The sequence below is a fragment of the Eublepharis macularius genome, chromosome 13 (assembly GCF_028583425.1).
Source record: "Eublepharis macularius isolate TG4126 chromosome 13, MPM_Emac_v1.0, whole genome shotgun sequence".
In the NCBI taxonomy this organism is placed as follows: Eukaryota; Metazoa; Chordata; class Lepidosauria; order Squamata; family Eublepharidae; genus Eublepharis; species Eublepharis macularius.
This window is the reverse complement of record NC_072802.1, coordinates 45,001,195-45,018,037: the sequence shown is the minus strand read 5'-3', so window position 1 is coordinate 45,018,037 and position 16,843 is coordinate 45,001,195. Positions and strand designations below refer to the sequence as shown.

At 49.7% G+C, this 16,843-nt stretch overlaps 1 protein-coding gene across 3 annotated transcripts in view; it reads right to left on the bottom strand.

Moving 5' to 3' along the window:
* Positions 1–16,522, bottom strand: part of PHKA1 (phosphorylase kinase regulatory subunit alpha 1) — a 30,733-nt gene extending 14,211 nt beyond the window's left edge. For 2 of the 3 annotated variants that reach the window (XM_054995744.1, XM_054995745.1), the window contains exons 1-18: positions 16,410–16,522; positions 13,400–13,558; positions 12,020–12,067; positions 11,468–11,636; positions 11,230–11,312; positions 9,821–9,901; positions 9,191–9,289; positions 8,033–8,179; positions 7,726–7,779; positions 7,266–7,388; positions 6,218–6,313; positions 4,942–5,049; positions 4,492–4,570; positions 3,850–3,984; positions 3,195–3,304; positions 2,526–2,670; positions 2,126–2,204; positions 1,293–1,468 (exon numbers count right to left, since the gene is read on the bottom strand). In XM_054995744.1, coding sequence (XP_054851719.1) covers positions 1,293–1,468; positions 2,126–2,204; positions 2,526–2,670; positions 3,195–3,304; positions 3,850–3,984; positions 4,492–4,570; positions 4,942–5,049; positions 6,218–6,313; positions 7,266–7,388; positions 7,726–7,779; positions 8,033–8,179; positions 9,191–9,289; positions 9,821–9,901; positions 11,230–11,312; positions 11,468–11,636; positions 12,020–12,067; positions 13,400–13,558; positions 16,410–16,487 — 1,969 coding nt within the window. In that variant the 5' untranslated portion in view covers positions 16,488–16,522. The remainder of the gene's footprint in view (positions 1–1,292; positions 1,469–2,125; positions 2,205–2,525; positions 2,671–3,194; positions 3,305–3,849; positions 3,985–4,491; positions 4,571–4,941; positions 5,050–6,217; positions 6,314–7,265; positions 7,389–7,725; positions 7,780–8,032; positions 8,180–9,190; positions 9,290–9,820; positions 9,902–11,229; positions 11,313–11,467; positions 11,637–12,019; positions 12,068–13,399; positions 13,559–16,409) is intronic. The other variant, XM_054995747.1, reaches the window with a different exon arrangement.
* Between the last annotated feature and the right edge of the window lie 321 nt (positions 16,523–16,843).

Genomic DNA, 16,843 nt, shown 5'->3' with positions numbered 1-16,843 from the left:
CTACAGCACAGGCATCTAACATAAGTTGTAGACGAAAGGCCCATCGGCTGTTGCTGAAGAATAAGCTGTCAAATTACCTAGAACTCTTCTTCAGGCAAAGCAGAAACAGCACTAAAAGACTGTCTTAAGCAAACTACTGTATTGGCCAAGGAGCTCTCACCAGTGTTATTCTATAAATCCCTACATTTAGTTTGCTCTTATTAACAACCTTACTTAAACACCCCACTGTGCAGCTCTTTCCATTTCACCAAAGGTATCCTTTGCAATTCAAAAACTTGCACACCCCTCCAACAGGATATACTTAACATACAATGTAAGGCAGGACGTACTGCCTCGCATGTTCCATCCTCTCTCTCACTCTTTTCTGGTGCTAACATGGCAGCAGCCATTTGTCCCAAACATGTAGGCAGGCAACAGCATTGCTTTCAGGCAGCTGTACCGACCAAGGCCTATCTTCCGTACCAGCCAGGATCCCTTGGAAAGCCCTTGTACACCAAGCAAGGACTCAAGAGATTTTCCCTCAATTGGTCAACTGGCCAGAATCCGTTCATTCCCCTCTCTCCTGCCCTTCCAAGATGGGCTCCAAGCTCAAGTCATCAGTCAGACCTGCAGTGAGCTTTAAGAGCAGTAAAGTCAGGTGTGTAAGAATAAGACCCTTTTTATACTCCAAAAGCCATTAATGAAGGGGCGGATAGGAATGGCTCAGTGGTAGAGTACATGTTTAGCATGCAGAAAGCTCCTAGTTCAATCCCTGGCACCCACCATTCCAGGAATTCCAGCACTGGGAAGAGACCCAGACAGCTGTCCCCAGTCAGAGGAGACTTACTGGGCTAGGTGGAACAATGGTCTGTTTGGAAGGGCCCCAGGTTTCTGTTCAGAAGTTCTCAGATTCAGTCTCTGGCACAACCAGGTCAAGAGTAGCATGCCCTGGCGAGCTTCTGCCAAAGTGGACAATACTGAGCTAGAAGGTCCAAGGATCGACACAAGGCAGATTCATGTGAACAACTAATCGACATTTGCCACAGGACCCTCCAGCCCAAGAGCTTCCACTCCAGAAGAGACAGCTGTTCATGGCCAATCCAGGGCAGTCTCTCAGCTCTGCAGCTCTACCTTGCTAACAGCACAGTAAAAGGTTAGAGAAGGAGAAGGTTAATTAAGTGGCGGGCAAGAATCAGAGGAGCGTTAAATCAAGGGAGTGAGGCACAGGTCAGAGGGGTTGTGGCGTTACGGGCTGGATTAAGAAATCCACTGCATATCCCAAGTGCAGGAAGGGGGCCAACCCATCTCCTTACCATCTTCTGACAATCGAAAGCCATGCAGCCAGTCCTCAGGGTCTAAATCGCTGAAGCTGTCAAGGCTGAGCCCATAGTCATCAGCATAGAGCTTACCCTCCAGCCCGGGGTCCATGAAGCTGAGGTGTGTGCGACACGAAGTTGTGAGAAATTCAGACAACCTACCAGTCTGGATCCTGTGGGAGTCAGAAGGAGAAGGATAAGAAAGCGAGGGGCAGGGGCACTCCTGCCTACATTCTCTAGTTGAGGAACAGAACAGCCATTCCCCTCCCTTCTAGGAGCAGGTAACATTTCTCAGCAACAGGGAAAGATTTATTTCCTTCTTTCACTTTTCCACCCACACAAATATTGGAGTTTTTGCTTCAGGGGTTTTTCAAACTCAGCTGCCTAGCCACATTATAATCCATTTAAATGTTTCACTGACAATTTGGTTTAAAAAAAATACTGAAGCATTGTTCTAGGAATGGTGACTTTATGACTGGCACAAGGGCCAGCCAATCAGAAAACAGTACAGCCGGCTTCTCTTAGAAAAGCAGGAACAGCCCGTTGTTCCTGGGCTGGATTCAGTTTGGAAATTGGCCCAAGAAGAGCTAAGTGCAAACTTCTAGCGGGTGCACATCTGTCTTCTCCCTAACTCTAGTCAGTCTAAGCAAGTCTGGACCTCACCAATCCATTTTCCTAGAAGCTTAAAAACATCCCATGAAATTAAGAGGTTTTTCCTCCCTGAAGGGCTGCATCTATGAACTGGATTCCACAGCCAGGATCTGCACATGCCCATGCTTCATGGTAGCATTACAGATGGCCACGCAAGAGGCTGAGCCACCTCTCCTCACCTTGCCCCTCCAAAATATCCGTCCTGCAGCTTCCGCAGTGTGGCCAAGACAGCTGGGTGGATGCTGGTGCCAGTATCATCTTTCACATGGGGAGGAAAAACAGCACAAGTAATGGCAGCAGTCCAAAAGGGGAGAGGGAAGCCCAGCCAAGAGCTGTCACTATCCAAGTCCACCATCTACCTTCTTCAAAAGAGCAGGCAAGGACTTGCTCATGACTGACTTCCTGCCCTGCTAATGGCTGGGAATCCTCTGCTGAAAGCCCTAAAAACTGATTATATAATTTGCAGAAATCGGGTCATGTATTTTATTGTGTGTGCAGGATTGAATAATGGGGGTGGGAAGGAAAAACACACCAATTAAGGAAGCCCCAAAGCCTTTGTTGAGCAAGACAGAAACCCACCAAGCATAGTTTGTGAGACAGGGAAGGTGATGGTTGGGCGTCCCGTCATCCTCCAGCGGCTGCACAGGTACGAAAGGTCCGTCCGCAGCATCTCCACAATCATCTTGTTGTCAAGGGCCAGGTAGAACTGCTGCTGATCTATGAACTACAAGGAGAGCAGCACAGACCAATGAGAAAGAACGCCCCAAAATGGGGACAGGCCACAGGGAGGGAGAAAGCAGGAGAGAACGCAAGGAAGCCGGAAAGGGCAGTCACTCAGGGTTGCTTGGACCATGCACCTCCCTTTCATCCTCACCATCAGGGTTACAGGAGGCCGAAGCCATTATTGAGATTTAAGAAACTGTACATCAGGGTGGGGAGAGAAAGATACTGAAGGGACAGATTATATTCTGAACAAGTTCTAACAAGTAAACTGTAGTATTGTCTGTGCTGTGCATCCTTTGAAGATGAGGGCTTACATGGGATGAACACTAGCTAACATGTTTCTTGTTCGTCTGAACAAGCTCAACTCTCTCTTAAAAACAGTCTCCCACAAGCCAAAAGGCTCTCAGATGCTTATAGAAATCATGTTTTTCCAACACAAAATTGTTTACTGCGGTTTCTCCAAGTGTAAATTCCCCATCCCCCTTGCACTACCAGAAGCTCCATCCTAATGGTTGCCCTACCCACCTGTGGAGTGAAGGTGAAGATATTGCTCCGGATGTCATAGAACTTGGAGGTCCCGAGAACACCCATGTGCCGGAAGGGCCGCCCACTCAGGTTCATTCTCTTGTTACGACCTGCAGGAGACCAGAAGGGGAGTCACCACATCAAGGAAAGCAAGTCCCAGCAGAGTGGGGGGCGTTCAGATTGAGTTCAGGAACTAATATTTTACACAGATTAAGATTATGCCAAGCATTGAGCTGGATCCAGATTAAATTTGCTAATTCTACCAATTCCCCCTTCCCGCTGCAGATCCCCCTCCATGTTGTTCTTCACCTATCCCCAAGTAGCAGCATTTTATAGAGTCAGGCAGGCTGCAGTGCGAGGGGAGGGAAAGGAAGATCTTATGTTCTTTTCCAAGGTTTTGCCCCAGAAAACTGCCCAGTGTTTAGGATTTGCAAGTATGATGCTGAAAAATGCTAAGCCTCCCATCCATCCAACAGAGCCCGTAACAGTTCACAAACCAAGCAGGTGCCCCAACCCAGTCCCTATGAGAGAAGTTGAGTCTGGACTGCACTGCTACCTCTGTGCAAGAAGGTGATGGGCCCCAAGAGGCCTGACAATGTCCTCACCTTGACAACTCCACCAATACATTACCCGACCTTCCCTTCCCCCAGCTCACCTAGTCGGGCATAGATATGACTAAGGATTCTGGCCGGCTGCACTCGGATAGGATAGACATCTGCCACCGTCTCCACCTCAATGTCCTCCTTCCGCAAGATGGCCTTAATGGCATCTGTTTCGGCCAGGATGCACACTAGAGGAGAGAGAGAGAGAGAAAGAGAGGCTGTTGTCAGCAGCTGGACAGGGTGATGCAAGGAGCTGGTCTTCCCCCAGAGTTCTCCAACATCCCATTCCTCACTTGCAAGGTTCTTGGTAAGGCAGCATAATCATTAGGATTGCAACCTGGTCACCAGTTCAGGGAAGAAAAAGGGCATCTTTGTTGACATTGGAAGGAGTCTGGAAGATGCATCCAGACAGCAGAAATGGGAAACTTCAGAGTTCTCATTGCCCACAGGTTGCAGGCACCCTACAAAAGACGTTGGCTAGCCCGATAATGGGCTGGCATTTAGTGTCGATGGCAAATGTGAAAGGAAGCCACTACCTTAACAAAACCAGGATATCCACACCCCCATACACTCAGGATGAAGCATCTCTGTCTCATCACTCTGCACTAAGAATTTCACCTAAATTCTCTGAGACTGTTCCTAACAGGCCATATGGAGGAGCAGCCACCTTCAGTCAGCCACAGCCTCTCACCTACCTTGGACCACCACATCTGGCTTAGCCACAGTGGAAAATCTGCGGTTCAGAGGGTCGATTTCCCCTGGAGCCAGAAATCCCTGAAAGCAGAAGGGGAATCGCATTTCAGGATACACTGCCAGACTGGCCCCTACACTGGGAGCCTGCCACTCATAGTCCCCCGCCCCCGCCAGAAAGCCCACTAGATGAACATGCCTGGCACTAAGTTAGACTGCTCCAGGAAGAGTCTGCACTGAGCAGTCACAGGGTTCATCTCAGTCACAGAACTGAAGGCCCTGCCTGAAGACAAGACCTCTCGGTCCAACAGCCCACAACGTAGACCAGTCCACTATGTAGAGAGCTCACAGAAAGGATGCACAGCAAGAGCTCCCAAACAAATTGTGCAAGTGAACCACAGAGCAAAGCAACCCAGTGGATGAAGGAATCCCGCAGGATCAGACCACTGTCTCACCTCTGCCAGGAGGCAGCCCAGGATATAGAGGGATTGGCCCCACATGAGCGGCAACTTGCCCAACGGTACACGGTCAACGGTGTGAGGGTTGCAGTACTCTTCTTCTACCTGGGAGAGAAAGTGGGAAGATCGGGGCCAGCAGAGATTGAAAGGGTCTAAGAAGGGAAGAGCAGGAATTGAGCAGCAATAAGGAGCCGCAGGCCAGGAGGGAGCAGAAGAAGCAAGGAAAGAGTCTGACTGGCATTCAAAAGAAGAAAAGACTCAGTTATGTTAACATTAAAATATAAATTTGGCCTTAGATGCTCAAAGCCAAATAATTCCTGGGATTCTCCACTAAGAGCATCACTATACAATGAAAGATTCTGCGTCATGCATAAAACTAAAAGGCAGCCAAATCCACACCAGTAATAAAACTGAACGCTTCACAGAGAGAGAGGCAGACCAACAGGGAGAGGGGGACCAACAATCCAGATTTTCCACTTCAGCTACCAAAATGTCTTCAAGGCAGCCATCGAAATTCATCCAAAATGCTTTTCAAATGAACTGTGAAAAGCTTCGTCATACAAAACTGTAATGCTCTAAAATTTAAGAGAGTTGTTTTTGGAAGTTTAAGGGGCTTATTTCTAAAGGAAATCATAGAATCATAGAGTTGGAAGGGGCCATACAGACCATCTAGTCCAACCCCCTGCCCAGTGCAGGATCAGCCTAAAGCATCTCTGACAAGTATTCATCCAGCCTCTTCTTGAAAACTGCCAGTGAGGGGGAGCTCACCACCTCCCTAGGCAGAAGGGAGCAAAATGAAGCATCAGCCAAGATATTGAGCTGGTGGGGGAATTGATTTGCAATAACCTGCCAAGACTTTGGCTGCCTATTGTTTAACTCTGTAGGGTTTTTAAACCACCGTACCATTCTGTCTCTGCAGGATAACTACATCCAGGGCTTTTTTTCTGGGAAAAGAGGTGGTAGAACTCAGTGGGTTGCCCTCGGAGAAGATGGTCACATAGCTGGTGGCCCCGCCCCCTGATCTCCAGACAGAGGGGAGTTTAGATTGCCCTCTGCACTGCCAAGCAGCACGGAGGGCAATCTAAACTCCCCTCTGTCTGGAGATCAGGGGGCGGGGCCACCAGCCATGTGATCATTTTCAAGAGGTTCTGGAACTCCGTTCCACCGTGTTCCAGCTGAAAAAAAGCCTTGACTACATCCCTTCACATTTGTCCTGGAGAGAAGAGGATTTCCCAGAATCACAAGTGTGAGAGGGAAGAGGCCAGCTGCTCACCTTCTCCAATGGGACACTGTATAGCTCTGGCACCAACCGAACTCCATTCTTCCCTTTGATGAGGACACTTTCCAGTGCCTCTCTGTACTCTTGAACCTGGAAAAAAAGAGACAGAGACCCAAAGAGGTTCCTGAGAGTTTGTCTGCAAACACAGGGCCAGTTGCAATGGCCTCAGCATTGGCCTCCGGACTCAGCAACTCTCCTTCACGAGGGCAAGAGCTTTGCTTAGCTGCACCCCCTTGCTTATTATCTTGGTCCTTCTCAGGCCCATTCATGTCTGTAGACAACCCTACTCTCCACTCATCTCCTCAAACCAGAATAAGTTCTCTGGTGTTTTTATATCTCATCCAGGGTCCAAAGATGCAAGTCCTGATCTTCCAGCAGCTTCTTTAGCTTCAGACTGAGCCACCACTCGAACCCCTGACTGAGCAAGAGGGTCAATGGGTGGCCAGGCAAGCAGTCACCTTCTTGCAGCAGCCCAGTACATGGGGGGAAAGGCCTTAGGGTGATGCACCTTCTCTGCAGAGGGAGTCAAACTGTGTCATTCTAGTTCAACTGCCTCTAGCCATATCTGGGTGAGAGCCTTTGGAGACATCACTGGAGCCATTCCCATCTCTCTCTCTGCAACTTTCTAGAGGAGCAGCGGGGAAACAGTCTCTTCTTCTTCTTTTGAATACGCTGAGCAGATGAAGGAGAATCTGAAGCCCCATTGCTAAAAGGGCAAAAACCCGATCATATGGGAGATGCTTATTGTCCCAGGTGATCCTTCCCCCCACCCTCCACTTGGCTTAGAAATAACTTGGAGGAAACTTGGATCTCTGGCTTTCTCAGAGATACACATTCAAAGGTGGGCAAGACCACTGCACCAAAGAAGCCGCTATCAAACGTGGGAGGGCTTCCTTTGGCAAGTGGGCAGAGATGCTGGAGGAAAGCAGATGTCTCATTTGGGAAAGCAATTTTGTTTCAGGCACAGACACACATCTCCGCTCTTCTACCCCTCACAGCCAGTCCTCCTTGCTCCAGCCGCCCCCACCTTTAAGGCACTCACCTGCTCTGCATTGCCAGTGAAGATACCGTCGATGATGAGGTAGGTCCAGAACAGGGGCCACTCGCACTCAATATTCTCAAAGAGCTTCAGTTCTGCGGGCTCATAATAAAGGCGGTTAGGGTCCTAGAGAGAATCCGAGAGAGAGAGAGAGAGAGAGAGAGAGCATGAGCGCCATGGCCCTCAATGAAGCTGCATCACGAAAGGACAGAAAAGGGGGAGGAGAGCAGGAAGGAACAGTGCCAAGGCTCTCTAAGGAAGCGTGCCAAAGCTTAAGCCTTTCTGGTGATACCCTCTCATGCCCATCATTGCTGCAGTTCAGGGGTCAGATGTGCACCACAGGCGGCCTGCTGAAGCACATCAGTTTCTATGAACTACAGAACGTGATAGACCAATGTTGCCTGGAACAACAGAAGGAATGCTAAATCAGTCTGCCAGACTCACTTCCCTGCCCAGTACATACCTCCTTGGGAGTTCTGTAGCCATCCCGGAGAAACCTGCAACAACCATAGCGGCCCTGAAAAGTAAAAGTAAAAGCATTCGATAAAAACAAGCCTGCTCAAAAAGTTGCCTGGGAAATAAGAAGGGGCTTTATATTAGATTTGCAAGAGGATCAATAAAGTTTTTTGTCCGTTTTTTTTTTTTTAAGCAAACTGAAGAATCTTTTGAAACTGTTTCAGCCTATGACATGCATCTTCCTCAAAAGGTGGTGCAGGAGAGAGTGCAAGGCTACAGTCATCCCATGGTTTCCTCTTCTGGAGAGCACTCACTTGCAGCTTGGAGACAATCTCCTGCTTGGTCTTCTCTACCACGTAGCTGTCCTCAACAGCAAATGCTGGGTAAGAGATGACTGCGAGAAGGCTGGCATCGATCTCCTTAGAAGTCGAGGCCCGCGGCAGCATAGAATGGAGAATAGACTGTGGAGGGAAAGAGAAAGAAAGCAAGGGCCAGATGGCACATAGGCTTCAGTGGCTTCGCTTTTCTTTCTTAGAGCACAGGGAAATCAGACAACTCAAAGGGCCAAAATATACCCTATGAAATGCACTTGTCAGGACACGGGTTCCCAGCCCAACGTACAGCTTTAAGTTCAAGCTGGAACTCACTTTGAGAAAGCTCTCTGTTTCTCTAGCTACAAATCGGGCACAGGGGAAGGAGGGGCTTTAGGCTTCCCTCCTGCAGTAATTTTGCCATCAGGCATGCACCCCTTTGACTCTTCCTCTTGCAGATGTCCATCCCAGGGCACATGAAGCCAGAGGAAGGGGCAACTCTTTCAGTGCTGTTTCTGGTGCTGAAAATGCCATGGGAGGGAAACCCAAGGCTCCTCTCCTCCCTATGGCCCATCTGCAGCCAAATGGAGAATGTAGCCCTTTTTAAAGATGAGCCCCCCTCTTGAACACAGAATGGTGATTCGGATCAGGAACCCATGTCATGACTCATGGATTTCATATTGAGAATTTTGGCCCAGACTGGCAGTGGCTTTCCAAAGTCTCAGGGAAGAGGTGCTTTCACGTCACTTGCTACCTGATCCTTTTTTACTAGAAATGCTGGGGATTGAACTCAGAACCTTCCAAATGCAAAGCAGATGTTGTACCACTGAGCCACAGCCCCTCTCGAACACTGGATAGACAATGCTTAAAGAAGGCACCGATTCTGTGATGACCCTGTGCAGGGCCATAATATGTAGGCGTATTGTCTAGGTCACAATAGCTCTATGGGAAATCCCTTTCCCCCATTAGTCTGGGAAAAGGTGACTAGGCTCATTCCAACATCTTTCTCTCCCCCCACCAACACCTCCAAATAATGTGGCCCCGTTTAAGGTCTCTCAAGTATTTCTCTTGTCCCCAAACTGGTCCTCCCTACCAGGCCCCCAGGACTGGAAGAAAAACATGCAGGATTCCAGGCACCCTAAACACAGCCCACACCCTTACCTGGCAATGCTGCACCTCATCTGACAGCACGTGGATCACCGACTGGGGTCCACCCTTGGCTCCAAAGAGATCGAGCTCATCTAAGGCTTCTAGGGCAGCCTGTGACCAAAGGCCCAAAGATCAGCAGTAGAAAGTAGCCCCTGCCCCAGAGGCCAGGCTGCTGGAATCAATCCTAGCATAGCTATTTAGGAAATCAGATACATTCAGAGAAGACTAATCTATTGATGGCTATTAGCTCAATCCATCTTCCTTTACACTAATGCATGGGGGGGGGGCTTCCTCAGCTTTAAACAGAGCACCTCTCAGTTTAAAGCCTGGTATGAGATACTGGTAAACAGCAAAAGAACTGGGCCATCCCCACCATTATTTGTTTGTTGGCTTCCCAGAGGCATCTGTTTGCCTGCTGCTAAGAAATGGACTGTACACGCCTTTATCAGATATGAAAAAGGATTCTTTGCAGGTGTATCTTCCACCAATCAGACTAGTAGAAGTGGATTCATGAAACCCAACCATGCTATCAGAGAGAACCCCTGGAGGCAGACCTCATCAAGGCAACCTGGGCCTTGCCACCCAACAAAGACTCACCCCACCCAACCCCAAACAGACATCAGACCAAGGAAACAGCCTCACCTTTGCCACTCCCACTGAGCTGGCATTCAGTTCTGTGATTCCTTGGTTTGTCTTGTCACCACGTTCCCATATTCCAAAGTCCTGCCAAAATGTACAGAAATTAGCAGAATAGACAGGGAGCCTATTGACCAGATGACACAATGGGAGGGAAACACAATCAGGCCCTGTGACGTTTAATTTGGGGTTATGAAGCAGCTGCAAGTCAAGCCCTTCCCCCTTTGACTCGGGGATGTCGCAGTAGGGAAGGGGGAAACCCCAGATCAAAAGTTCCCCCTCTTCCTGGGCAGCAATTAGCCCCCATAAAGAAGCAGAGAGGATGCCCATCACGTTTCCCATTTGGAGCTGTGTTATTTAGTGGCTTGTTTTGATGGCTTTGATTTTTTATCTTAGCTGTAAACCACCTGGAGCAGGTCTCTGGAGAGGCAGCATATAAAATTTCAAAATGAATTAACAGCAGCAGGTAGAGAGGAAGGGGCAGATCTATTCGGAGAATTGTTAATCCCTCCCTCCCAGCACTGCACCCCCCAATCTAGATAAGAAGAGCTCTGTGGCTGCTTTTTAAAGGCCACTTTGAGATCTATGATGGATCCTCCAGTACAATAGGAATGTTGGCCCTCAAAACCTCTGTAAGGTCCATGCTGGAAGAGCCCTGCACAAAGCAGGTGTGCAAGCAATACCACACCATTTTTCTCTCTTGGTTGCAAAGAACAGCACAGCCAGGCAACAAGGGCTGCCTAACCCAGATGGTAAGTAAAGGTGGTGTGATGGGCAATTGCAACCAATTATTTGGCCACTGCCTGCCTATTGGCAAGGCTAGACTAATCTGTCGCTACGTTTGCTCTGGAACCAGCCTGCATGGAGATGTGTCTTAGCAGTACTCTGGCAGCAAGTCAGCTGCTCTGCCCTTTATAACAGAGCTTGGGAAAGTGTACAGGGCCAGGAGCATTTTTCCACCCTTCATACATTGTACTGACAGCCTATAGAGAAAAACCCAATGTACACAAATCCTGTGCTCTGGATACAATTTGCACAATGAGCAGAGCCACAAATAATGATTTTGCTTTTTAAGTTCAGCATATATGAGAATGGCAAGAATGCAAAGAGACCAAAACCTGCCCACTAATCATGCCTGAGATTCCATCAGACACAGGCCATGTTTTCTCTTTCCTCAGCCATGTGGGCTAGAATCTTGTTTTTGCCAAATTTCCATGGTCAACTAACCAGTTCCTCATTTGGCCAGTTAACCTGCAGGCCAGCAAATGAACACAGCCCTGCCAGGGGCCCAGAGGGCATACACTGTCACCTTGCAATGACATGCTGCCATCAGTTGCAGCCTTGATCTGGTTACCCATTGTCTCAAAGGCAGACAAACTTGTGCCAACCCAAGCCATGAGCAAAAGGGGACTCACAGCAGTCTTGTAAGCTGCTTCAATGTAGAAGACGAGGTTCTGTATGAAATTGACTTCATCCAGGCTGTAGATGATGTGAAGCCCTAAAAGATAGGGCAGGAAAAGAAGACTCTCAGCAGTATGTACAAAGGCATCTGCGATGGCATCACATCTCTTTAGCCACAGGGGAATGAAGCCCCACCTGACCCAGAGCAGACAGGTCACCTAACCTGTGGACTGGCTGCCAAGGAAGCCTTACCTGAGGCCGTCATCTGAGCCAGCATGAGCAGGTACAGGGATGTGGCATCCAGCTGCAGATGGCCCCACTGGTCATCGCCTACCACCGTGGCACAGGTGCTGGTGTTGTATTTGGCGTGCAAGCAGTCCCTGGTACTCTGGGTGTACTTGAAGGCCTCCACTTTGTCTACCTGAAGGACCCCATTGCAAAAAGTACTTGTAAACATTCCCTTCAAGGTTGGCCCAGGGTGGGACAGGACAGAACAGCACAAGCTAGCTCCATCTGCAGGCCGCCCCCAATGACATTGCTTCTTGCTTCAATTATCAAGGCAAAGATCAGCAAGTCTACAGCTCTGGGCTTATAAAGTACAATCGGATAGGCTGGCATTCTGATTGACAAAGGGCCACAGAATTCAGTTTCCAAGACCATGATGAGCAAGAGAGACCCTCAGGCACAGCCTCCAAAATTATGCTGTGAGACTGTAGATGGGGAAGGAACTCTGCTCAGCCAAGTCCTGAAGACTGGAGACGTCCCTGGCATTCATAGAAAACAAGTGGAGATTCAAGACCATACCTGCCTCATCATGCATTGCAAGACACCTCGCATCAGCTTCACCACGCTCTGCAGAGAGGGAAGAGAGAAAAGCCTCTTGCAAACATTCCAGGGAGCCAGAGTGCTTGCTCAGCTAAGGCCGCTTGCTGGTGACCTTTTGCAAGGCCCAGGCTGTAACCAGACCCGGGGCTCATGCTCTCTTTGGCATTTACTTGCTGGGCTACAACAGCCTAGGCAAGCTGCAGCTGCTGCAAAAGAAAAGGCAATGCCTGGGCTGCTTGAGAGCCTGGGTATATTGAGGGCTCAAAGGCCTCCATTGGGGCAAGAGTGTCTGGACCATGGGGTCAAATGAAGCTGGCCTCATCTCCACGGTGCAAGTCTGGCCCAGGGGCTCCTGCCAGCACACCGAGTACCTTCTTGTTCCGGCAAATAGAGCAGAGAGGTAAGATTACGAGGCTGACAACAGATCATTAAGTTAATTAATGCCACTTCTACATGATCGCATATTTTGAGCAACCATAGCATCCCCCCCTCTCCTCACAGCAGAGACCACTGGATTAAAAAAAAGCCATCCAATATACTGTTTCCAATGGGAGCAGCTCCAGGTGCAAGAAACAAACTTTTTTTTAAAAGCTGCAGTCCAAAAGGGGAGGGGAAGAAGGAATTTTCCTTCCTCTTTCTAACAGAGGCACTGGAACAACAATGCCAAGATTTCACCCAAAATTTCACAACAAGTCTTCTAGGGTATAAGCTTTCATGAGTTAAGCTCCCCTCATCAGATTTCCTCCATGCCAGGATGCACACTTGTGTGGAGAAAAGCACTCAGCACTGGAAATTCCTGTGATTACAGCACCCAGGAAAACTCCTTTTTCTTCCAAAGGACTGGCTACGAAAACCTTTTCACCAAGCAACTCAAGTAGGGGTGTGCACCCAAAAAAATTTCAGCTTTCCCACTTCCTGAAGCGACCTAAATCGCTTTGGAAAGCTTTGATTTGGGGTTTCTGAATCGGGGCCAGCGATTCAGGAAATCCGAATCTTTATGGATTGGGTCCAAATTGGGCACTTTTCCCAAACTGGAAACCTGAAGCACACCCCCCTAAACTCAAGTAAACAAGCATTCTTGACCTGAGGAGTTTCCAACTCAAAGTCCATGAAAAAGGCAGAGAAGATCTACCTTACAGCATTTTTGCAAGGATAAACTGGAGGAAGAAAGGTGGGCGATAAATGAAGCAATAGAATAAAATGCTGGAATACTGCTGACACCTCTCAATACCAGGGACCTCTTACAATGACACAGTTCTACACACACAAATCCTGCACAGAGCAACAGTACTGCCCTCTGCAAATCATCCACCATCTCTGGCTGAAGGGCAAGCTGCATGTAGCCCTCCCCAGCCCTACCTGCTCCAGTTCATAGGCCTTTGCCTTGTCCTCATCACGGTCTGCATTCTTACGATACGCCAGACCCAGTGCCCAAACTGCCAGGACGCTGTAGACATTATCCCGGACCCAGGCATCTTTGTGGTCACAGCTGGCTGGAAGCAACCCTGTAACTGGATTCTGCCGGGAGGGAAAAAGAAAGACGCAAACAGCTTTCAAATACTCCAGCCTCACAGCAACACAAACAAGCTGAGACTTCTGGAGGACCACAGAGGTTCTCAGGACATCCCACAACCAAGGCAGTAGCTGTAAGAGCAGGGTTGTCCCCCCACCCCCGCTCCAGAGTATTCCAGGCATCTTCTCTAAATGTTTGGCTTTCATTAGGAAGGAAGCTAGCAGTGCCCCACACAAGAATGGTATCCTCAGGGACTAGCCCCTAGATAGTTTATTGTGAAAGGGAGGGGGGAATCCTGAAACTTGCCCAAGTAACCTGCGTGCTTTAAAAAAAATACCCACACATTTCAATTCATTAGTTCAACATCAAGGGCTTTGTAAGCAAGACAAGAAAACATGAGAGATTGAGTTTACCCAGTCGGCAGGGGAATGATTTCTATCAACTGCACATTTAAGAATCGCACCAAGAGGAAGAGGAGAGATCTCTCCTGTTTCAACCCAGGATTCCAAATGCTTGCCAAGCCGATAATACAGGCCAGACAAGCATCAGATATGCCTAAATTGTGAGTGGGAAAAAAATTAAGACAAAACCTGTCCTTGCCCCCCTTCCCAGCCCTCCTGGCAAGCAGCAGTGAGCCACCCTGGAACAAAACTCCTTCGCCAGAGCCCCTCTCCACTTCTCCACAGTGCAGAGGCGGATCACGATCTTTGCCTGGAGCTCTGCAAGGAGAAACCACGTATGTTGCTTGGAGGAACAGAAAACAAGGCAAGCACATAGAGTCACAGGAGTTGTGCCAATGGGGGGGGGGCGCTACCCGCCTGGCTGTAAACAGCAGCCTTGGCATTTCTTACATAAATGCCCTCTCTTTTCCCTTGGTCTTGCCGGAAGCTGAAAAGCCTGGAAGCCTCCATTCACTCAGCCGTATTTGAACTTCCAGTCAGGAGTTTGGGGACACAAGTTGGGACATCCTCCTCTTGGAAAGAGGAGACCAGAAGCAGGGGGGCAAGATGAAAGCACCCGCATCCTCTTTAACAGAGAAGACATTGGCAGGAAAAGGAGCCATTGTCTCACTGTAGCTTGCGAATTAGGATTTGCCAAAATGCATCACTATAACAACGACCTACATACTTAGCAGGTTTTTATTTTAACTGATGTGTGCTGCTATATCCAGTTATCTGTTTTTATCTCACAGTTGCTTCAAAGAGTTCTAAGAAACCTATAAAGTTCCCCTGCCCCCATTCTATCTTCACAACAAACCCAGGTGGTGAGGTGGAAGTGTGAGATTGGCTCAGGGCCACACAGTGACCTTCATGGCAAATTGGTGTGTGTGTGCATGGAAAGAATCTGATAAAAGCAGGTGGGGGTATGATCATGTGCGCACACACACTTCTTCAGCCTCTTAGAGGGATATTACTTGGCTTCAGGGGTAGAAGAGGGAAGGTAACAAAGCCCAGCAAATCACGTGCATGGACAACTGCCTCATACCCAGTCAGACCACTGCTCTGTCTAGGTCAGTATTGTTCGAACTCAATCCACATACACAAGTGCAACTGGAATCCCAGTGAAATATCGGAACTGTTTATCAGGCACTGCTTGGAATCTCCCTGCAGATCTCTGTTCATGTATCACTTCCAAGCAGCTTCTGCTTGTGTAAGGCCACATTACCACAAACAACCCAGCAAAGCTGCAAAGGGTTTTAAGTATGAATCTTATCACCAAGTTAACACATGAATGTAGCAAAGGAAATAGCAATAATATCATGTACAAATAAGCCTCCAATGCGGGTGGACTTCAGCACTCACTGAAAAGCTTAAGGATTCAAGGGGGCTCAGCTCTGGAGCAGGTTTTGGCATCCTTCTCAGATGCGTCACTTGCATCCCTTACAGGGGCACCCCTCTGTGATGTTTTGGTTTTCTTCCTGTTTACACACACGTTTGCTCCTCTCTTATAAGAAAAGAGCACATTTATGATGGCCACTCTCTTACGTGCAGAGAAAGGGACTCATCGTGAGCCATTCATGAAATTGGCTTTACACGACAGCAGGAATGTCCCTTTCCCCGAATGGAGCACCTGCTAGGGACGGAGGAGTAGGCGGGCCATGACTAGGATCGCCAACCTCCAGGTGGAAACTGGAGATCTCCCGGAATTCCAACTGATCTCCAGACTACAAAGATCAGTTTCCCCGGAGGAAAAGTCAGCTTCAGAGGGCAGACTCAATGGCATTATACCCCACTGAGATCCTTCCCAAACCCCACCCTCCGCGTGCTCCACTCCCACAGCTCCAGGAATTTCCCAACCTAGAGTTGGCAACCTTGGTGGACGGGGAGTCAGTGTACAGCCCGACTCTTTTTAAACGAGCCAGGCGGGACAGCGGCCGGTTTGTGAGCTATTACCAGCAACTTCCGCGCCAGCTCGCCAAGTCCTTGATCCCCGTGGCTTTACACGCCAGTACTCGTCTCTGGTCCCGAGCTTTACAAAAGCCGAGGCTCCGCGCCCAGAGGCGCGTCCGCCGACAGCTACGGAGGTTTGCCACGTAGGGCGCCTTGGGAGACCTGGAGCTCTCGCGGAGCTCCCAACTCCTGCCGGGAGCCGAGACTGCTTGGCGCCTTTCCCGCGGGCTCTTGCACTCTGCGGTCCCCAGAGCTCCGGGCAGAGCCGCAGACTGCGCTGGGCGACCAGGGGACTGCAGGAGTGACGCCCCAACCCATTCGGCACCTCTAGCCCGACATAGCTTTTGCAGAACTCCGAGGAGGGGCAGAAGGACGGCAGTACCGACTCAGCCCCGCGCAGGCAGCTGCCCAGAAGCCCCCGCCCCCCTGGGCAAGCGAGTATTCAACTGGTGGCGCGGTCGCCCACCTGGTGGCACAGGATGGTCTGCTGCACCAGCCGGGCGTAGCCGTCCAGCCGCACGCCGGAGTTGCTCCTGCTCCGCATGTCCGGGACCGGACTCTACTGCCGGCTTCGGCTCCTGCTCCCTCCTCCTACTGGGATGAAGTGAGGACACCCAGGCGGAGCACGCGCCCCCGCGCGCTCCAGCCCCGCCCCCTTTAACCCCTCCAGTGTCGTCGCTGCCGCCCCCGACCCGCTCGGAGTTGAGAGAAGAGGAGGCTTCCTCGCCGCCCGGGTGGGAAAGGGTTAACTCGTCCTCTCGGACAGTCCTAGTAGCTCCATAGCTAACGACTCTTTTACAATGGGGGAAGGGGTGGGGAAAGGTTCCTGTCCTCAAAACAAACCACACAGACGGCTGCTTTCGTTCTAGAAGAAAGGCGGTTTCCAGGATGCAGGGCAGG